Source organism: Megalobrama amblycephala, linkage group LG1 (assembly GCF_018812025.1).
Source record: "Megalobrama amblycephala isolate DHTTF-2021 linkage group LG1, ASM1881202v1, whole genome shotgun sequence".
Lineage (NCBI taxonomy): Eukaryota > Metazoa > Chordata > Actinopteri > Cypriniformes > Xenocyprididae > Megalobrama > Megalobrama amblycephala.
In genome coordinates, this window is record NC_063044.1 from 65,019,645 (window position 1) to 65,042,407 (window position 22,763).

Sequence of the window (22,763 nt, forward strand, 5' to 3'; positions counted from 1 at the left end):
CCAAACATCTGTTTGTTCTTCGCCGCCTTCTTCTGGGGACTTACTGAAGGTGAGTTTAGTATAGTAGTCAACATTTGAAGTGGATCAAAACCTTTCATCAAAGTTGTCCTAAAACCTTCTTCTTATAACTTAGTTCTTAAAGGTGCCCTAGAATTGAAAATTGAATTTACCTTGGCAGAGTTAAATAATTAGAGTTCAGTACATGGAAACGACATACAGTGAGTCTTAAACTCCATTGTTTCCTCCTTCTTATGTAAATTCGATTTGTGCAAAAGACCTCTGAAGAACAGGCGAATCTCAACATAACACCGACTGCCCCAAAATAGGCAGTTAAAAAATTGAATAATAAAAAATCTATGGGGTATTTTTAAGCTGAAACTTCAGACACATTCTGGGGACACCTTAGACTTGTATTACATCTTGTGAAAAAGCATTCTAGGGCACCTTTAATAAACTTTGATGAACTTTTTTTTATCACTTCAAATGTTAGCTACTGTAGCCAAATATCAAATATAAAGAATTTGGCAGATTTTATTAGTCTTGTAGTAATCTTGTCTCAGACTCAACTATGTTGTTGTGTATATTCTCTTATGATGGGACATTTATTTATTTATTTATTTATTTTAATCAAAATCATTAATACCCATCAATGAATATTCTGTTGCAGGATTTCTGCATGAGACCGTCACTTGCTGTGCTCTGTATATTCTGAGGCCTGTTATGTTGATTTGGGCTTTACCTTATTTAAAGTATCTTCAAGGTATGTTATGATTTTTTTTTTTGAGAATTTTTTTATTATTATTATTATCATTATTATTAAGGAAATCAGTAAATGAAAATTGATGGCAACATATTAAGACTTAGCATGACAATACTGTTAGTGATTAATTCTATTGCAGTTAAATATATTAAATTGTCAAATACTGAAGCATGAAAATATTTAAAACCACAGACTGCCTATTTTTTTGTTTTATTTTCTAAATATATTCTTGGCATGTATTGAATTTGTCAAGAAATTTGTAATGTTACACTTGGTCCTATTACCTACCACTGCTTAAGAGTACAAGTAATGTATGGAACGGATATGTAATAATACTATTATATAATGACTTAATTTGATTTTTTTCATCTCTTTCTGCCTACAGCAAACTTTAAAAAAAAAGGATCATGTTTTTCAGAATAACAAGTGAATTTGCTGTTTTTACAGTCATTGTTTATTCAGGTGGGTAAATCCTAATGTTACACATCAGAGGTCATGTTCATTATTCTGACATTAAAAGTGTTTTATGAAATACTACCTGTTTTGTTAACATCAATAGACCTGGTAGAATTCAGATGTTAAATCTTACACCAACCTCACTCTAAAGTCCCTTTGTCCGAACCTGAATACTCAAAATGACTAAAAGACAAGCAGCACTTCAAAGTCTCACAACTATTATATCCCAGGATTACTTTTTTTTCATTTTCTTTTTTTTTTTTCATTTACAACAACAATTGTGATTACCCTGAATAACTTTTCAATGATATATCTGTCAGGTAGTAGAAACATTTTCTGCATCCTGCTGAACTATGGGTGTCATAATTTTAAATATGAAATGTTTGAGATAATCTAAATTATATAAATAATAATAATTTTTAGTTTATACTACATTTACTGTTGCCTTAACTTTTTTTAATATGATGTACATGAGGTGACCTTCACTTTTTTTCTTGGTACAGATTCAGTTATTATGGCCTCATTTAATTCAGGCAGCTGTTTGTCAAACACTCTTAAATTCACCACATCTTTAGATATGTTCTGTTCTTACTCAGGACATCATTTATCTTGTGTGACATTTATTTTTTTATCTATTTCTCCAGTTATTTTTGCATATGGCTGGAGAAAGAGTGCACATTATACAAACATCAAACCTGTTTTTCAACTGTCCTTTGTTGTGCTGTACCGCATGACTTTTGGACTGTCCTTTGTAAATATTGTGATGTCGTGTCACCTCCTGAGTGCAGGTAAGAGTTTCTGTGTGATTTGAGTCCTTACATTGTTAAAGCTGAGTGTATAAGCATAGATCTATTAGGTTAAGTTTTGTTCACTTACATTTATTTTTTATTTAATAATCAAATACATAACAGCCAAGATTTCATTTAAGGCCTAATTGAGTGTTAATGTTTGATTTTTAGTTGACTTCATAAAGTGGAAAAGCTGGTTTTTAGACTACTCATACCTATCTCCAGGTGAACAAACTCATTTCAGTGATTTTTACATTCTTGTTTAAGATCTTATGAGCAATCATTTATTTTAGTGACATATTGTTGACTAATATTTTTTTGTATGAAAAAATAACAGACTTAATTTTAGTATTTCTCAAAGTGATCAATATTCTTCTATGGCCATTTTGTCTGCTATCAAAATTCAAATGTAAGTACATGCTGAAATACATTCTTATCATTATTGTATTTGTGAAAAGAGTAAAACTCATAATAATACCCATGTATGTGTGAATTTGTTATTTTGAATACTATATGAATAGAAATATAGTGCTTATATAAAAATATATGCTTAATTCATAGTATTTGCTAAACCATGATTTAGGCCAAGTTTCCTTTTTATTCCTAACTGTGTTTGATTTATAGTTGAATTTAAGACACCCTGTCAAGAGTGGATTAAACGGGATTGTTTCTCATGCTGCAAGCCACAGGCTTTCTCATGGTTCAAAACTAGTGGTAAACAACCTCTGATCATGCACTCTCAATATAGCATTTTACATAGTCACAAATATTGTTTAATATAGACTATGTGTTACTGAGTGTTGATAAAAAATTAAAATGGACCAGAAGAAAAGATTAATCCAGAATTTAAAATCTGTATGCTTCATGATTCTCTCTATTACTTAAACCAACAACATAAATGAGCACAGTAACAAATGATTAATATTAATGTGGGCAAGCATTAATATTGTGATCATTTCCAAGCTCTAACATTTGTGCAACATTAAATCAATATCTCATTTATCTCCATATTGTTTTAATCAAGAAAGTGTCTGAGCAGTATACTGCATTAAAAGCCTGGAGGTCTTTCTGTGTTGAGTTTGCCTATTTTCCACATGTTGGTGTGGGTTTCCACTGAATCCTTCAGTTTCACCAACTATCCAAAGACATAGAAAGACATAGGTGACAGGTGATTTGCCTTACAGATATTTAGCTTGACCAATCAGCAGACTTCAGAATTCCCTCACTCTCCATCAAAAAATAATGCTTAAAATTTTCAAAATGAACAATCAAGGAGAAAGAGAGAGAGAGAAAGTGAGAGAGAGAGAGAGAGAGAGAGAGAGAGAGCAGGTTCATGTTGTCAGTGTAGGAATCCTGTAATTCATTCTTCAGTTCATGTTTACTTTTCTCTCTTTTTTTTTTTTTTTTTAGTTTTTTTCATCGGGATTTTTATCTTGTCTTGGAGTCAATTGTTCCAGTTGATCTTCTCATTTGGACTTCTCTCTCTAGGTAAGACCTGAATAATGATCCCTTAATTAATTACTCTGATATGCAACAAGTAGTTTTAAATTCCACCTGCTTACTCTGTTTTTCTGTGTAAAAATCCAGTTGACTATAATTCAGCCAATTTTAGCTCGAATATCTGCTTGCAGAATGACATGTTGACATGAATGTGAAAACTGAGTTAAGTCATTAAGAGCTCCACAGGAAAACCACTTCCACAGTCTCATTTCAATTATTTTAATATTCATGTTCAAGATTTTCTGAGCAATCATATGAATTTTACTGACATATTATTAGGGCCCGAGCACCGATGGTGTGAGGACCCTATTGTAATTGCTTGGCCAATTCTTGTTCTTCTCCGAATTGAATCACATTTTTCTAGACGTGCTCGAAAACTCAGAATTTACATGTTATATTATACCTAGAATTAGGTGTGGCAAAATGTCTCGATAGCACCACCTACTAAATTTCAATTAAGCGCCCTTCGCGCTATGTTTCACATACAGGTATGAAATTCGTTAGACAGATGTAACAACCCAATACCTACAAACAAGCCCCTGGGTGCAAAATCTGTAAACCCAACAGGAAGTGAGATATTCAGAGTTTTTGCCATTTCCAGACTTTGTACTTTAACGAACTCCTCCTAGAGCTTTAATCAGATCAACATCATATTTGGTCAGTCTAATCTAAAAGCCTTTGCGACTTTACATTGCAAAGATCTTGACTTTTTGCTGAAGGGCGTGTCCGTGGCGGCCTGACAAAGTTTGATGTTTCGCCATGAAACAGGAAGTTGTTGTAACTCAGGCATACAATTTCCGATCTGCTCCAAACTTCACATGTTTGATGATAGTCCTGGCCTGATGACATCTATATGGCAATATTTAATTATGGTCAAAGCGCCAACTGTTGGCAGCAGGAAGTGTTGCACATTGAAATGTCTTTGCCATAATTCTCCTGTTTTTACTCACTTACATGCATGTTTCCCACTGTTCACTTTTTTTCTAAGGCCAATGGGTGGCGGGTGCAAAGGCCCTTTCATCGCTGCTTGCAGCATTAATTTTAGCAATTGTATTCATGCCATTTGTTCAAGCACTACTAGTGATCGGTTTACAAGTTGTACCTCTTCTTCAATCAAAATTCAAATGTAAGTACATTTGAAATACATTATCTTATCATTATTGTATTTGTGTATTTGGGAAGAGTAAAACCCATAATAATACCCCTGCATGTGTGAATTTGTGATTTTGAATACTGTATGAATAGAAATACAATGCTTATATAAAAATATATGTTTAATTCATTGTATTTGCTAAACCATGATTTAAAGTCATCATGAACAGGAGTTCCTGTTGACACTGCTATATTTTGACATTTTTTGGGGGGGGGTGACATGGCTATATAAAAAAATACAAAAATTCAGGGACTTGATTTTATCCAGTGGTTGTTGGTTACATTGTGAAAAACGAGTGGTGTGTAACTGAATGGAGGCATATCTGATTGTGACTGGCTTAACTGTAGCATGGCCTGACAAAGTTATGACATTTTTCATTACGATTCCAAGGTAAATATATATATATATATATATATATATATATATATATATATATATATATATATATATATATATATATATATATATATATATATATATTCATGTGACAACACTGAAGAAATGACACTTTGCTACAATGTAAAGTAGTGAGTGTACAGCTTGTATAACAGTGTAAATTTGCTGTCCCCTCAAAATAACTCAACACGCAGCCATAAATGTCTAAACCGCTGGCCACAAAAGTGTGTACACCCCTAAGTGAAAATGTCCAAATTGGGCCCATAGTGTCAATATTTTGTGTGGCCACCATTATTTTCCAGCACTGCCTTAACCCTCTTGGGCATGGAGTTCACCAGAGCTTCACAGTCCTCTTCCACTCCTCCATGATGACATTATGGAGCTGGTGGATGTTAGAGACCTTGCGCTCCTCCACCTTCTGTTTGAGGATGCCCCACAGATGCTCAGTAGGGTTTAGGTCTGGAGACATGCTTGGCCAGTCCATCACCTTTACCCTCAGCTTCTTTAGCAAGGCAGCTAAAGAATCTTAGAGGTGTGTTTGGGGTTATCATGTTGGAATACTGCCCTGCTTCAGTATGTCACAGTACATGTTGGCATTCATGGTTCCCTCAATGAACTGTAGCTCCCCAGTGCCGGCAGCACTCATGCAGCCCCAGACCATGACACTCCCACCACCATGCTTGACTGTAGGCGAGACACACTTGTCTTTGTACTTCTCACCTGATTGCCGCCACACACGCTTGACACCAACTGAACCAAATACGTTTATCTTGGTCTCATCAGACAACAGGACATGGTTCCAGTAATCCATGTCCTTAGCCTGCTTGTCTTCAGCAAACTGTTTGTGGGCTTTCTTGTGCATCATCTTTAGAAGAGGCTTCCTTATGGGATGACAGCCATGCATACCAATTTGATGCAGTGTGCGGCGTATGGTCTGAGCACTGACAGGCTGACCCCCCACCCCTTCAACCTCTGCAGCAATGCTGGCAGCACTATGTCTATTTCCCAAACACATCCTCTGGATATGACGCTGAGCACGTGCATTAAACTTCTTTGGTTGACCATGGCGAGGCCTGTTCTGAGTGGAAGCTGTCCTGTTAAACCGCTGTATGGTTTTGGCCACCATGCTGCAACTCAGTTTCAGGGTCTTGGCAATCTTCTCATAGCCTATGCCATCTTTATGTAGAGCAAAAATTCTTTTTTTTCAGATCCTCAGAGAGTTCCTTGCCATGAGGTGCCATGTTGAACTTTCAGTGACCAGTATGAGAGAGTGGCTGCGTCCGAAAACTGGAAAATGTTAAAACTGAAATTAAAACTGTTACGCTGCCTCAGAAGTCTGTCTGAAATCAGTTTTGTGAGGTGTCTTCATGCACAAACACTGCCGTAACAAGTCATTCTCTTATAAGGCAGCGAGGCAGCAAGACAGGTTTTCCTGCTCCCCATTCACACCTGAGACCTTGTAACACTAAGGAGTCACATGACACCAGGGAGAGAAAATGGCTAATTGGGCCCAATTTGGACATTTTCATTTAGGGGTGTACACACTTTTGTGGCCAGCAGTTTAGACATTAATGGATGTGTGTTGAGTTATTTTGAGGGGACAGCAAATTTACACTGTTATACAAGCTGTACACTCAATACTTTACATTGTAGCAAAGTGTCATTTCTTCAGTGTTGTCACATGAAAAGATATAATAAAAAATTTACAAAAATGTTAGGGATGTACTCACTTCTGTGAGATACTGTATACATAAAGCCAGGGACACACTATACGATTGTAAGGCCGATTATGAATGTAAATTGATACTTATGACTGATCGCGATCAAACGCGTCCAGTCAGAGCCAGTTGGGTTACAGTCTGTGTTCAAAGTCTGTGAGTAAAGGCCTGTACACGAATATCGCGCATGATTATCACTGATGTTTAATGCCTTGTGACTAAACAAAGGGCGCCAATGTGAGTGTGCACACTGTTACGACCCCTGGATCAAGGGAAGCAACAAAAACAAGGGACACACGCAAACCAAAGATTAAGCTCAAGAAGATGTTTATTTACTACTAAATTAAGGCAACATTAAATAACAGAATGAAAACAATCAAAGGAAATCACAATGTTTCTGTGTCCATCAGTAACGTCAGTGTGTAAAGCAAAGTGCATGGTTGAAAGTGTAATGTAATGTTGAGGCATAAATGCAAAAAAACAAATCAAACAAAACAAAGTCCAAAACCAAACAAAGACCAAAGCCAAACAAAGTCCAAAAAGCCAAAGTTCCAAAATCCCCCAAAGTTCCTCCTGGCTCAACTGGAGATTGCTTTTTAAAGGAGCGCCTGAAGCACTGATGACAGGTGTATCCAATAGACTGCTAATTTGTGGAAATGGGTACCGAGCAGCTATACCCAAGACCACTAGCAGAGGTCGTTACACACACCAACGCGAAGCATAATTTTTTTTAAAACGCCTCGGTAAAAACTGGCAGACCAATGAGAGTGGAGCTTTTGTTCACATGCCTGAAGATGCTGAACTTTCAGTAAAACACGACTTGGTGGCACTCAAGCACAAAACGGTCTTGCCGAGCACACATTGATACCAAGATGACGAAGAGAAAATAAGTAGATGAGGAAGACCCCTCCAAACTATCCCTGCGTCTCAATCAGCTCCCTAGCTTCCTAGCTCTTGTATCAGAATACCGTGTAAATGAACATGGCCAAATCCCTGATCAGTGCCCTGACTACTGAACTAGGGAGCTGACTGAGATGCACACATATGTGCTCTGTTTGTTTGTTTGTTTGTTTGTTTTTTTCTTTTACATTCAAGAAATATAGTTGAGAATGTCTATTTCATAAATATGTTTATTTGCACTACAGTTTCTGACTACCATCTCTCATATGTCATATATGCAATTTAATATCTGCATTTTGTATCTTCTTTAACTTTATTAATATTATAAATATGTTTATTTCCACTACCGTTCAGCACAAGCACCACATACTGTCAGGGAGTGAATTTGCATGTTAATATTTGCACATTATGAGTATGAACACAAAAAACGTCTCGAAAAACGCTGGTAATAAACATGTGAGATATTCGTCTGGGTGTGTACAGGCCTTTAGAATGTTTTAGCTAGTCGGTAAATGTGTCCCCGGCTTAAAGAAATGCACAGATGAATTGTTCACAATAAGACCAATAATATGCATTAAAGGATTAGTTCACCCAAAAATGAAAATTCTGTCATTAATTACCCTCATGTCATTCCACACCCGTAAGACCTTTGTTCTTCTTCAGAACATAAATTAAGATATTTTTCATAAAATCTGATGGCTCAGTGAGTTCTGCATTGTCAGCAAGATAATTAACACTTTCAAAGCTCAGAGAGGTACAAAAGACGTATTTAAAACAGTTCATGTGACTACAGTGGTTCTATCTTAATGTTATTAAGTGATGAGAATACTTTCTGTGACTATTCAACAATATCTATTGATGGACGATTTCAGCAAACTGCTTCAAGGAGCTTTGAAGCTTAACAAATCTTTTGTTTCAAATCAGTGGTTCGGAGCATGTATCAAACTGCCACTGTGGTTGAACCACAGAAGTCACATATTTTAAATATGTCTTTTGTAGCTTTCTGGGCATCTGAAACTGTTAATTATCTTGCTGGCAATAGAGGCCTCACTGAGCCATGGTGGGCTTATGGGTCTAGAACAACATGAGGGTGAGTAATAAATGACAGAATTTTCATTTTTGGGTGAATTAACCCTTTAAGTACATCAATTGTGTAAAATTTGATTTCATGTTGACTCTACTCCATTGATCTGTATCAGATTTGAGATCAGTTCTAGTATGTGACCTGTGAGAGTTTATGAATTCAGAAGGTAATCTTTTCATTCACAGGTCTCTGCCTAAGATGGATAACATTATTGTGGATAATAACAATAACACTCCTGGATATCATCCTTGTGATTTATATTAATCTAACCATACTGGAAATGGAGAAAGGTATATTACTTTCCTTTATTTTTAATTTTTAATAATTTCCCCTTTTCATCTAAAAAACAAACAAACAAACAAACAAAACACTTTCTTAAAGTTTTTTTTTTTTTTTTTTAAGTAGATTTATGTGGGAAATCATATTTGTTTGCTTTGATGCAAGGACAAATGTGTATATATATATATATATATATATATATATATATATATATATATATATATATATATATATATATATATATATATATATATTAAGGTTTACATTTAGAATACACTAAAATTGTTTTGTGCTGATCAAAAGTGCTTGTTTTAATCAACAGAGTGTGTGGGATGGACCTGCGTCATTGTATTTATTGAAGTTCTGAAGATGATAGTGTACTTTGACAGCCATGTACCAGGTATTATCCATCACATTTTACAATGCTCATAGTGTCCTTTACTATCCCAATCTGTAAATAAAAAATAGCATAAAAATATGATGATGAGAAGAAGAAATTAGATCACTGTGATGTTTTATATATGCAAATTAACTAACTAAAGCTTTAAAACAATGCTGTTTATGTAAAACATATAAAATATTATTTATATTATTATAAGGAAAATTTATGTTACATAAAGCCGATATACCCTTTAGACTTTTTTAATTATTTAAAGGTGCACTAGAGGTCGCTAGAAGCCTATATAAATTAATGGCGTAGCTTGATGACGCCAAGATTCAGAGCAGAATCTTGGGACATGTGGTCTCCACCGACAGGAGCGCGCAAGATGTCACCATGAGCACAAGTGTTGAGACCTAGGGCCCATTAAAAAAACTGACTTTTCACTTTCAGTCTGCGCCCTATTTGGATGTTAAGTGATAATCGTCTGCTGTAGTCTGCTCATGTTTAAGAAAAAATGTCGTTTAAGAAAGAATTTTGTGATGAAGAAGAAAGAATTGGCTGCTGACATGGAGGCACCAGCCAGCTCTGCTACTGCCCATAATGTCCTTGTCGACAGTTGTCACGATTACTATGGACCTGAAGAGAAAGTGGAATTTTTGGTGATGTCTGTAGAAGATTTCCCCTCACTCCCTTGTACTCCTTTGAAGTCTCCTTCAAAGAAAGGCCGAGGTGAGTCTGCTGACGACATTATTTCGAAAATCTGTGAGGTCATTAACCTGAGGTCTGATAAACTGGAGTCAATGGTTGCTGTCAACACTTCTCACATTGCCGGATTGAGAGAAAAGCTGAACTCCGTGTGTAATGATGTGAATGAGGTGAAAACCAAAGTTCCCTTTCAGTCGGTCACTTTGACGTTACGTCAGAGACTGACGAAATGGGGTCTCGCCCGAGAGCCCAATCACCTTCGAGTGTAACAAAACGAGCCAATGATACGAAGAGTATCTTGGTCTGCGGAATTTGCATGCGCAAGCTCCGCCCCACACTGTGGGTATATAAGGAGCAGCACGAGCAACTCGCATTCAAGCTTTCGCTTCGGAGCCGAGCACATCGTTGCCTTCAGTCTGCAGTACTGGTGTGACGGCGCATTTCAGCGGATTTCAGTGTTCCTGCCTTGCCTGTTTCCCCTGAGCGCTTCAGTACTAAAAGAGTGTTTCTCTGAAAGAGCTTCACGGGTTTAGAGGTCGCGTCTTTTTTAAGATGTTGTACCGCCCATGTGTTTCTGGGTGCGGTCGTTATATGGCTCCTCTTGATGGCCATGATCGCTGTCTCATGTTGCCTTCACCTCCCTCGATGGCGGGGCGGCCAAAGGGTATGCTGGGGTACCCACTGTGGAGCGCTCGGTTGCGATGCAGTTGTGTCCTCCGAGCGCCTCTACGTGGCACGGTGATCCCAAGCTCCCGTCCAAGGCCTGTAAGTTCTCGTCCACGTTTGTGGCCAAGGCTTACATACACAATTGGTCAGATGATGTCCACTTTGGTGGTCCAGGAGTGTCACCTATGGCTGAACCTGGCAGACGTGAGGGAGTCAGACCGTTCTCAGCTCCTAAACTCCCCTGTCTCTCAGGCTGGCCTTTTCGGTGATGCGGTCGAGGTTGTTGCCCACCAATTCTCAGCCGCTCAGAGACAGTCTGAGGCAATCAGCCATATCCTGCCCCAGCGGCCAGCTGCTGCTCCTACACCTCCACCGGTTCAGGTGCCTCAGGCTGCTCGTCGCCGAGGCCACCCTCCCACGGTCCCCTCCCACGGTCCCCTCCGCTCCCGCTCGGCCACAGCAGCAGCCTCCACCCCGGCCGCAGCGAGGAGATAGCTGCGGGAAGGCGGCACAGCCCGTTTCCGCCCCTCCACCTGCCAAGCGTCAGGCCAAGAAGCGGTGTTCCTGAGACAGGCGACCCGGAGTCAGAGATGACAGCTCTTCAGGAGACGGTAGCAGGGACGCTCCTTCCCCCGCAGGAGGGCCGGGGGAGAACCCTTCCATCTTCGCCACTGGCTCTGCCAGTGGTACCCATATCTTCACAGAAAGAGCTGTTTCCTCTACCTCCGGGTCCCAAGAGGGCACGGTTGACAGTGTGCTCTATTGTTCCGCTACACTCTCTTCCTCTCCCCTCCTTTCCTCTTTAGAGCCGGCCCGAGAACGCTTTGCCTTCTCACGGAGCCCCCTCTGTCACTCCACAGTTCCAGACGCAACCCTCATTACGGGACGATGTGCCTCCCATACCAGGGACGTCTGTTCCGTATCGCTGCCCCACCGAGGGTACACCTGTGGTTCCTCTGACCCCACTGGCACGGTTCCTGGGTGCTTGGTTAGAGCTACCCAACCTGTCCCGCTGGCTCATTCGAACGATCAGGCTCGGCTATGCGATTCAGTTCGCTCGGCGTCCCCCCAGATTCCGTGGGGTCCGCGCTACGATGGTGGGCAAGGATGCCCCTGTCATGCGTTCGGAGATTGCTACTCTTTTGGCAAAGGGTGCGATAGAGCCGGTCCCTCCAGCCGAGATGAAGTCAGGGTTTTATAGCCCGTACTTCATAGTACACAAGAACACAGGTGGGTTATGGCCAATTCTGGACCTTCGGGCCTTGAACCAGGCTCTTCACAGACTCCCGTTCAAGATGTTGAGGTTTGCAGCGATCGACCTGAAGGACGCATACTTTCATGTCTCCATTCTTCCTCGACACAGACCGTTTCTTCGGTTTGCTTTCGAGGGGCAGGCATTTCAGTACAAGGTTCTCCCGTTCGGGTTGGCCCTGTCTCTCCGCGTCTTCACGAAGGTCGAGGAGGGAGCTCTTGCTCTCCTCAGGGTCCAAGGTGTCCGTATCCTCAATTACCTCAACGACTGGCTGATTCTAGCACACTCTCAAGAGCGGTTGTGCAAGCACAGGGATCTAGTGCTCAGACACCTCGCCCGTCTGGGCCTTCGGGTCAACTGGGAAAAGAGCAAACTCTCCCCCGTGCAGAAGATCTCTTTTCTCAGTAATAGACTCGGTCGCCATGTACACACAGCTTACGAGCGAGCGCGCGCAGTCTCTGCTGAGTTGCCTGAATCAGTTCAACGGCAAAACAGTGGTCCCACTGAAACTTTTTCAGAGGCTCCTGGGGCATATGGCCTCCGCAGCGGCAGTTATTCCGCTGGGGTTGCTCCATATGAGACCGCTTCAGCATTGGCTTCACGGCCGAGTCCCGAGATGGGCATGGTAACAAGGTACGCTTCGGGTGACCATCACTCCGGCCTGCCATTTGACTCTCTCCACATGGCGGGACTTGGTGTTTTTTCAGGCTGGAGTTCCCCTGGAACCAGTGTCCAGGCATGTTGTTGTATGCCTCTGCTACAGGTTGGGGTGCCATGTGCAACAGTCATGCTGCGTCGGGTTCCTGGACAGGACCCCAACTTCAGTGGCATGTCAATTGCCTTGAGTTGCTAGCAGTACGGCTTGCTCTGCACCGCTTCAAGGCCCTGCTGAGAGACAAGCATGTGCTGGTCCATACGGACAATATGGCGACCGTAGCGTACATCAACCGTCAGGGTGGTCTACGCTCTCGCCGTATGTCACAACTCGCTCGCCATCTCCTCTTATGGAGTCAGAAGCATCTGAAGTCGCTTCGTGCCATTCACATTCCGGGCCGACTCAATCATGCAGCTGACGAGCTTTCACAACAGCAGTCCTGCCCCGGGGAATGGAGACTCCATCCCCAAGCGGTCCAGCTGATATGGGAACGGTTCGGAGACGCTCAGTTAGATCTGTTTGCCTCTCCAGACAATGCCCATTGCCAGTTGTTTTATTCCCTGACCAAGGGCACTCTCGGGTCAGATGCGCTGGCGCACAGCTGGCCGCAGGGTCTACACAAGTATGTGTTTCCCCCAGTGAGCCTCCTTGCACAAACTCTGTGCAAGATCAGGGAGGACAAGGAGCAGGTCCTAATGGTCGCCCCTTATTGGCCAGGCCAGACCTGGTTCTCCGAACTGATGCTCCTTGCGACAGTCTCTCCCTGGCCGATTCCTCTGAGGAAGGACCTTCTTTCTCAGAGACGGGGCACTCTCTGGCACCCGCATCCAGATCTTTGGAGACTACATGTGTGGTCCCTGGACGGGACGCGGTCGGGTTAGGTACCTTACCACCTCAGGTGGTAGCTACCATCACTTCGGCACAAGCCTCGTCTACTAGACAGGTTTATGCACTGAAGTGGAACCTCTTCATCACCTGGTGTTCTTCCAGGAATGAGAACCCCTGGACATGTCCGGTTGGGTCCGTGCTTTCCTTTCTTCAAGAAGGGTTGGATCGAAGGCTGTCTCCTTCCACCCTTAAGGTCTATGTGGCTGCTATGGCTGCCCACCACGACCTTGTTGAAGGTAGGTCTTTGGGGAAGCACGACCTGGTCGTCAGGTTCCTGAGGGGGGCAAGGAGGATTTTTTTCTCCCCGTCCCTCACAAATTCCCTCTTGGGACCTCTCTCTGGTTTTATCTGCTCTTCAGAGAGCTCCCTTTGAACCTTTGCTTTCGGTTGAGCTAAAGTTTCTATCTTTGAAGACTGCGCTCCTGACGGCATTGGCTTCAATTAAGAGGGTTGGGGACCTGCAGGCTTTCTCTATTGACGAAGCGTGCCTAGAATTCGGGCCGGATGACTCTCATGTTATCCTGAGACCCCGGCTCGGATACGTGCCCAAAGTTCCCACCAACCCGTTCAGGGATCAGGTGGTGAACTTGCAAGCGCTGCCCCTGGAGGAGGCAGACCCAGCTCTGGCACCGCTCTGTCCAGTACATGCACTCCGCACTTACGTAGACAGAACTCAGTGCTTCATGACTTCAGACCAGCTCTTTGTCTGTTATGGAGGTCAGCAGAAGGGGAAGGCTGTCTCCAAGCAGAGGCTAGCCCACTGGTTAGGGGATGCTATTGTCGTAGCCTACCAGGCTCAGGACCCGCCATGCCCCCTGAGAGTGAGGGCTCACTCAACTAGGAGTGTAGCCTCCTCTTGGGCATTGGTGACAGATATTTGTAGAGCTGCGGGCTGGGTGACACCTAACACATTTGTGAGATTTTATAATCTTCGTGTAGAGCCGTTATCCTCTTGTATACTCGCCCTTTCGGGCCAGTAGCTGGATCTGCTCTGTGTCATTCGCTTGCTGCGCCATTCCACTCTCAGACTGGATACGTGCGCCATTCTCAGTTGAGTTCCTGTTGAACCCTGGGTTCCTCCAGCACTGTCAAGGTCTAAGCTTGTGGGCTTGCCCCTCCGGTCAGCCCCTGCATTAGACTAGGTGCCCCAATGTGTTGTCATTCCCCTCTGGGTCCTTTGGAGTCTCCTTTGGAGCATGTGTCTTCCCCTAACAAGCCACTTGCTATTCTGATGTGTAATTCCACCCTGCGGGCTGGTTACCTCAGTTATCACCGCTATGCTGGTACTTCTGTAAGACCTCCACGAGTAGGCAGCCTGTTAGCATACTCCTCGGATATGCTACCCAGTGTGCTCTGTGTGTATGGTCCTTCTATCGTGCTCCTATCGTGCTCCCATGGCAAGGTACTATTATCACACTGGAAGACAGCTATTGTGGCGTTTTAGTAGGGACCCCATTTCGTCAGTCTCTGACGTAACGTCAAAGTGTCTAGGTTATTTATATAACCCTCGTTCCCTGAAGGAGGGAACGGAGACGTTACATCCCCTTGCCACAATTACTGTTCTGCTGAGCGGCCGGGTCACTTGGCTCGGCTCCTCAGTGAAGACTTGAATGCGAGTTGCTCACGCTGCTCCTTATATACCCACAGTGTGGGGCGGAGCTTTTGCATGCAAATTCCGCAGACCAAGATACTCTTCGTATCATTGGCTTGTTTTGTTACACTCGAAGGTGATTGGGCTCTCGGGCGAGACCCCATTTCATCAGTCTCTGACGTAACATCTCTGTTCCCTCCTTCAGGGAACGAGGGTTACATACGTAACCTAGACGTTTCTCAAGTCGAGTCATCACTGTTGAAAGAGAGTAATCGATCACTGCATTGGAGTCACACATCACTGAATTGGAGCTGTACTCTAGATGCTGGAATCTGAAATTACACAGTGTGCCAGAAAATGTAGATGAGAAAAATGTAAGGAAAGATGTGGTTTGCATTTGTCAGAAACTACTGCCAGAACACACTGATTGTGTCCTGGATGTGACTGACACTGTGCATTGTGTTGGTGTGAAGAAAATGAACTCTGCCCGGGGTGTAATCATCCAGTTCTCTTCACATCTACACAGGGCAGCAGTGTGGGCAGCGGCCAAAAACTCTGCTTATCTACAGGAAAACGGCTTGCGTTTCAGAGAGGATTTTTGCAAGGCCAACAGAGAAAGTGGCCATTAGTAGATGAAGCACAGAAAGCAGAGATTGCTTAATTTGTTGCTGGTTGTGCCTTTGTGGAGAAAAAAAAAAAGAAATTTTTCCATCAGGGTGAATTATCTCAACTTTGAGATAAGGTACATGCTTGTTTATAAAAACAAACATTTCTGTTCTTCGCCACCTTTTTGTGTTAAATTCAATTTAAAAATGGTGCTTTTGTGCACATTGTCCTTTTTGTTCAAGACCATTTTCATGTGACCATATTTTCATTTGATAGCTAATGTCCTTAGTCCGTCCGTTTATACCGACTGTTACGGTACACAGGAGGCAGACACAGACGTAAACAGGTATAGGTAGTTTATTGACCACAGTAGAGCAGGAGATATCAGACAGGAGAGTAAACTGGATGCAGATGATGTTAGACTGGTTGCATGAGGAATAGTTACTGTCCTTTCCGTTGCAGGTAGAGATACGTTGGAGCTTGGAGATCGCTGGAGTTACTTGGAGCTGGCTGGAACACACCCACACAGCAGACGAGGCACACAGAGGGAAGGAGACACGCTGGAGACAGGTGAGTATACGAAGAGGAGTCCTTGAGGTAAGCATAACAGGAAGTATATACGAACGAGACCGACATAGAGTGCTGTGTGTGTGTGTGCTTTATAATGCTGTTGATGAGTGGGGTGATGAGGTGCAGGTGGCGGTGATCAGTACTCTGGAGATAGCGTGCGTTGTGATTGGGTGATGTTGGAACCTGACATGTCTGTGACAGTACCCCCCCTCCAAGGCCCACACCAGAGGGCCGAGGACCCCGACGCCGTGGTGGTCGTCCTCTTCCCCGCGGTGCCGGTTTATCAGGGTGACTGTCGTGGAAAGTCTGGAGTAAGCTGGGATCCAGGATGTCGTTTCTTGGGACCCAGGAGCGTTCCTCGGGGCAGTATCCTTCCCAGTCCACTAAATATTCCAACTGACCACCACGACGCCGGGAGTCCAAGATCTCATGAACCTCATACGCAGCTCCGTCCTCCAGGATGAGTGGAAGGGGGGGTTCGGCGGGAGCCACGTCAGGTCCTGTGGGAAGAACAGAAGGGTGGTGAGCTTTAAGCAGTGACACATGGAAAGTGGGGTGAATACGATACCCTTGTGGGAGTTGGAGTTGGTAGGTGACTGGGTTGACCTGCTTGACGATGGGGAATGGGCCAATGAACCTGGGACTCAGCTTTCTGCAGGGCAGACGCAGTCTGACATCCCGGGTGGACAGCCAAACCATCTGACCAGGCTGGAAGACTGGAGTGTTGGAGCGTCGAAGGTTGTCAGCTGTCATCCTGCGTCTGCGCAGGGCTCGTTGCAGCTGATGGTGTGCTGAGTCCCAGACCCTCTCGCTCTCTCGGAACCAGTAATCCACTAACATTGGAGGGTTCCCCGGTCCAGGGGAACAGTGGGGGTTGGTAGCCGAGTACGCACTGGAATGGTGTGAGTCCTGTAGTCGACTGCCGGAGAGAGTTTTGGGCGTACTCGGCCCAACCCAGGAACTGGTTCCAAGAGTCCTGGTGGTCATGACAGAAGGTACGGAGGAAGCGGCCAATCTCCTGAACCTTCCTTTCCATCTGCCCGTTGGACTGTGGATGGTATCCGGAAGTCAGGCTGACGGCCACACCTAGGAGGGAGTGAAACGATCTCCACACTCTGGATATGAACTGAGGTCTTCTGTCAGAGACTATGTCTTCTGGTATTCCGAAATATCTGAACACTTGGTTGAAGAGTATTTCGGCGGTCTCCATGGCAGTGGGTAATCCTGGGAGTGGAATTAGACGGCAAGACTTTGAGAAACAGTCCACAACGACTAGGATGGTGGTATTTCCTTCTGAGACAGGGAGATCAGTGATGAAGTCCACTCCTAGGTGTGACCATGGTCGATCTGGAACGGACAGCGGAAGGAGTTTCCCAGCCGGCAGATGACGAGGACTTTTGGAGATGGCGCACTCCCGACAGCCCTGCATGTACCTTCTGACATCTGAAGCCATCCCTGGCCACCAGAAGCGTTCTTTAAGCAACAAGAGGGTTTCATTGACCCCCGGGTGACCAGTGCCAAGTGACGTGTGAGCTGAGTGAATGGTTGGAGTGCGTCGTGTCCGAGTGATGTACAGCAAGCCGGGTGGACAGCCCGGCGGAGGGTTCGTGGAGGCATTGGAGGAGGGGATAGTCTCCTCTGACCAGGTAATAGGACTCACGATGAGAGAGCTCGGAATGATAGGTTCAGGTTCTTCGGTCTTTCCCTCAGGAGCATGGAGACGAGAGAGAGTGTCAGCTTTGACATTTTTGGTACCTGGACGGTAGGAGATGGTATAATTGAATCGGGAGAAGAACATGGCCCAGCGAGCTTGTCTTGGTTTTAGTCTTTTCGCTGACCGAAGATATTCGAGGTTCTTGTGGTCTGTTAGCACCAGGAACGCATGTTTGGCTCCCTCCAGCCAATGCCTTGTCTCTTCCAAGGCAAGCTTAACAGCAAGAAGTTCCCTGTCACCGATGGAGTAGTTGACTTCCGCCGGGCTGAGCTTGCGGGAGAAGGCGCATGGATGGAGTCTACTTGGCGTCCCCTGCTGCTGCGATAACACCGCTCCCACTCCAGTGGTCGAGGCGTCCACTTCAACGATGAACTGCTTCTCTGGATCAGGATGGACGAGCAAGGGAGCGGTGGTGAAGGCTTCTTTAAGGTGGTTGAAGGCGTTGGTGGCTGCCGAGTTCCAGGACAGAGACTTGGGCTTATCACGGAGCAGGCTGGTAAGTGGATGGGTGATGGAACTGTAACCTTTGATGAACCGTCTGTAGAAGTTGGAGAATCCAAGGAAGCGTTGTAACTCTTTGATGGTAGTGGGTTCTGGCCAGTTGGTGATGGATTCCACCTTCCTCTCGTCCATCCGGATGCCACTGTGGTCTATGTTGTACCCAAGGAATGAGACGGAGGGTTGATGGAAGGAGCACTTCTCTGCCTTGAGGAACAGGTTGTATTGCCGAAGACGGGTGAGGACCTCCGCAACGTGTTGGCGATGTTCGGCCTGGCTCCGGGAGTATATGAGTATGTCGTCGATGTACACTAGGACGAAGCGATGGAGAAACTCCCGGAGCACCTCATGTATGAAGTCCTGGAATACGGAGGGGGCGTTGACCAGGCCATACGGCATCACCAGGTATTCGTAGTGGCCAGTAGGGGTGATGAAGGCGGTCTTCCACTCGTCCCCCTCACGTATCCGGATGAGGTTGTATGCGCTGCGGAGGTCCAGTTTCGTAAACACAGTGGCACCACGGAGATGTTCCAGGGCCGCTGGGACGAGAGGAAGGGGATATCTGAACTTGACGGTAATCTTGTTGAGTGAGTGATAGTCGATGCATGGCCGCAAGCCTCCGTCCTTTTTAGCCACAAAGAAGAAGCTGGAAGCAGCAGGGGAAGTAGACGGCCTGATGTAACCTTGGGCGAGGGCTTCCTTGATGTAATCCTCCATGGCCTTCTCCTCCGGGATGGAAAGTGGGTATATCTTACCCTTTGGCACTGGTTCACCCGGAAGCAGGTCGATGGCACAGTCCCATGGCCGGTGTGGAGGCAACTTGGAAGCCCGTTGCGGGCAGAAGACATCGCTGAAGGGGGCGTAACACTTGGGGATGTCGAAGGAGCGTTGTTCGACTGGACTCTCGATGGAAGTGGCGCAGAGAGAGAGATCAGGCGAAGGAGATGATGGAACAGGAAGTTCAGCCAGACAGCGAGAGAAACAGGTGTCGCCCCACTTCAGGATTTTGCCCGTTTTCCAGGAGATGGTTGGGTTGTGCTGCTCCAACCAGGGGCGCCCTAGAACCACGTCAGCGGTGGAATCCTCCAGAACCAGCAGATGTATCTCCTCTTGATGTAGTAAACCAACTTGGAGTGTTACTGGTCCTGCCACGGTGCGGACGCGCTTACGACTCAGGGGTTTGCCAGTTATTGAGTTGATCTTGTAGATTGTCGGAGACGGAGAGGTCTTGAGACGTAGCTGCCGGCAGATGGCGCCGGAGACGAAGTTGCCGGCTGACCCTGAGTCGAGGAGCGCGACCACTGAAAGGGAGACAGTAGCGGCAGTAAGATTGACGACAGTGGTGAGTGGTTTCATTTTATGAGAAGCAGGAATGATGGCACTCACCATGGGTCGAGGTGGGCGTGTGGGGCATGCTGCAATCACATGCCCAGGACCTCCACAGTACAGACAGAGATGCAGGGTCAGCCGACGGCGGCGCTCTTCTGAGGATAGACGTGAGTTTTCAACATCCATGGGCTCTTGGGCTGGTTCTGGAGTGCTGACGGGTTCGGATCGGCAGAGGAGCATGTTGGGAAGTGACTGGTCCTGGTGCTCTTGGATGCACGCTTGCATGCGAGTGGCGCAGCGAATGGAGAGCTGGATGAACTTTTCGAGGCCGATGGAGTCCTCGCATGCAGCGAAATGCAGCCGTACCCGAGGTTCTAATCCTTGACGATATGTTGTTATCAGGGCTTGTTCATTCCATCCGCTGAGTGCTGCAAGCGTTCTGAAGTGCAAAACTTAATCGTAAATAGACATTGATCCTTGTTTCAAATTATAGAGTTTCTCACCAGCAGACGAATCTGTGATCGGTTTCCCGAACACCTCCCGGAAGTGGGAAATAAACGCCGAGTAGGATTGGGTTACAGTGCCCCGCTGGGACCAGATGGAATCGGCCCACTTCAATGCTTTGCCGCTGAGCTGAGAAATGATGAATGCAATTTTGGATGTCTCACTCGGGTACAGGTGCGGCTGCATCTCCAGGACCAGTGTGCATTGCAGCAGAAATCTGCTGCAATCCTCCGCCGATCCTGAGTAGGGCGCCGGTTTGGCCATGGGACTGGCGTACGGCGGTAGTGAAGGAGAACTACTGGCATTGGTGGTGGTGTTCACTGGTGCAGGTGAAGGGACAGTGACTGGAGATGGCGGTGGTGGATTGATGGTGAGAGTTCGCCGAAGCGCATCCACCAGGTCTTGAAAGGGATCCGGCTGGCTCATACTGGGTCTGCGGTGTTGGTCCGGTCTTCTGTTACGGTACACAGGAGGCAGACACAGACGTAAACAGGTATAGGTAGTTTATTGACCACAGTAGAGCAGGAGATATCAGACAGGTGAGTAAACTGGATGCAGATGATGTTAGACTGGTTGTATGAGGAATAGTTACTGTCCTTTCCGTTGCAGGTAGAGATACGTTGGAGCTTGGAGATCGCTGGAGTTACTTGGAGCTGGCTGGAACACACCCACACAGCAGACGAGGCACACAGAGGGAAGGAGACACGCTGGAGACAGGTGAGTATACGAAGAGGAGTCCTTGAGGTAAGCATAACAGGAAGTATATGCGAACGAGACCGGACATGGAGTGCTGTGTGTGTGTGTGTGTGTGTGTGTGTGCTTTATAGTGCTGTTGATGAGTGGGGTGATGAGGTGCAGGTGGCGGTGATCAGTACTCTGGAGATAGCGTGCGTTGTGATTGGGTGATGTTGGAACCTGACGTGTCTGTGACACCGACGAAGCTACAGTTGATGTGGCGCTTTCTGTTCTCATCACGTTTAGTTAGCTCTGAGCTTCTGTTTTGAGAAATTTGTTCAAGTGACTTCTATTTTTGTTGTTTTATTCGAATCTTGTTTTTCTGATGTCCTTGTCTTTAATTTCTCTCAATACCAGGGGACTTAGGAAAAATCTAAAATGGAAAGCAATTTTTTTATTTGTCATACTACATAGAACAGATTTTTGTTTTTTTCAAGAGACTAACAGCATCACTGAGGATGTGCCTTTTTGAAAATCCCAGTGGCAAAATGACATTTTAATATCACATTAGATAACGTGATTGATAGATGGCCTCCAGGATCACATGGTAATGGGTATGACAATGTTGATATGTTTGGTCTTGGCGGAACAGATCTGCTACGCTGCTTCTGCTTTTATTGCTGCTGCTGTTGATTATTGCTGCTGCAGAGTAAGTACGGGATTTGCTACTGCCAATACATACACGACACACTGCTGTGAGCAAGTATGACATGCTGCTGCTCTATAATATAGCGTACATGAATTACCAGTTGCAGATCTATACAGGTGGAGCTGGGGAAGGTGGAGGGTTTCTGAAGCATGCTGCACTGCTAAGGCAAATGCTACTCATGTATTTGAAGATTGAGCACGAAAGCTCACTGGCAACTAATACAGCAGGAGCCAATCATCTGTGTCCTATAGATAATGATGTGATTACGAGCAGGTTGAGTTAAAGGACCTATTAGCCTGCGCATTAGAGTTTCATGCCAGAACTTTGTATATTTTGTTGTTGTTTCTTTTTTTTCTTTTTTGTAGGTCATTCAGTAATTTAGTCAATAAAGAAATATGCTGTTGTCACTGATCCCACAACAACATACATGCTCAACCATTAGACTTTTGAATCAGATTTCAGTTTTGTTTTAACAGAGGCAGAACGTTTAAGAGTCCAGAAACGACGACAACAGAATGAGACGAGTCAAAAAGCATCAAACACATGTAATTACTTACAGCTTAATCCTAATATGAGTCAATACAGTCAAACCAAAATTTATTCAGACACCTTGAACATTTCATTCATTATTGCAGCTTATTGGCTATAGTTAAAAAATGGTAATAAAATATGACAAGATCTCAGAGTTAAAATTGGTCAGAAAAAAAAATGTCTTATAAATATATATATATATATATATATATATATATATATATATATATATATATATATATATATATATATATATATATATATATATATATATGGTTTATACATTTTAGTGGTAGTTCACTGTATGAAGAATTTTGGGGTATAATATGACACAGTTTACTTTATTTTGCTATCCTCACTTACATAAATGAACTATAGTGTCCTGCACCCACTAGTAAAAATATATCAAAAATGTCTGAATAATTTTTATAGTGTGTGTGTGTGTGTGTATATA

The 22,763-nt window shown here is 44.4% G+C and overlaps 1 protein-coding gene across 1 annotated transcript in view; it reads left to right on the forward strand.

The window, feature by feature from the left end:
• The window catches only part of LOC125279788, a 31,340-nt gene continuing 8,577 nt past the window's right edge, over nt 1–22,763 (forward strand). The window contains exons 1-12 of the mRNA XM_048209810.1: nt 1–49; nt 668–760; nt 1,146–1,222; nt 1,861–2,004; nt 2,176–2,229; nt 2,342–2,413; nt 2,629–2,718; nt 3,415–3,492; nt 4,493–4,630; nt 8,941–9,045; nt 9,357–9,434; nt 22,255–22,323. Of these exons, the coding sequence (XP_048065767.1) occupies nt 1,168–1,222; nt 1,861–2,004; nt 2,176–2,229; nt 2,342–2,413; nt 2,629–2,718; nt 3,415–3,492; nt 4,493–4,630; nt 8,941–9,045; nt 9,357–9,434; nt 22,255–22,323 (883 nt within the window). The 5' untranslated portion in view covers nt 1–49; nt 668–760; nt 1,146–1,167. The remainder of the gene's footprint in view (nt 50–667; nt 761–1,145; nt 1,223–1,860; nt 2,005–2,175; nt 2,230–2,341; nt 2,414–2,628; nt 2,719–3,414; nt 3,493–4,492; nt 4,631–8,940; nt 9,046–9,356; nt 9,435–22,254; nt 22,324–22,763) is intronic.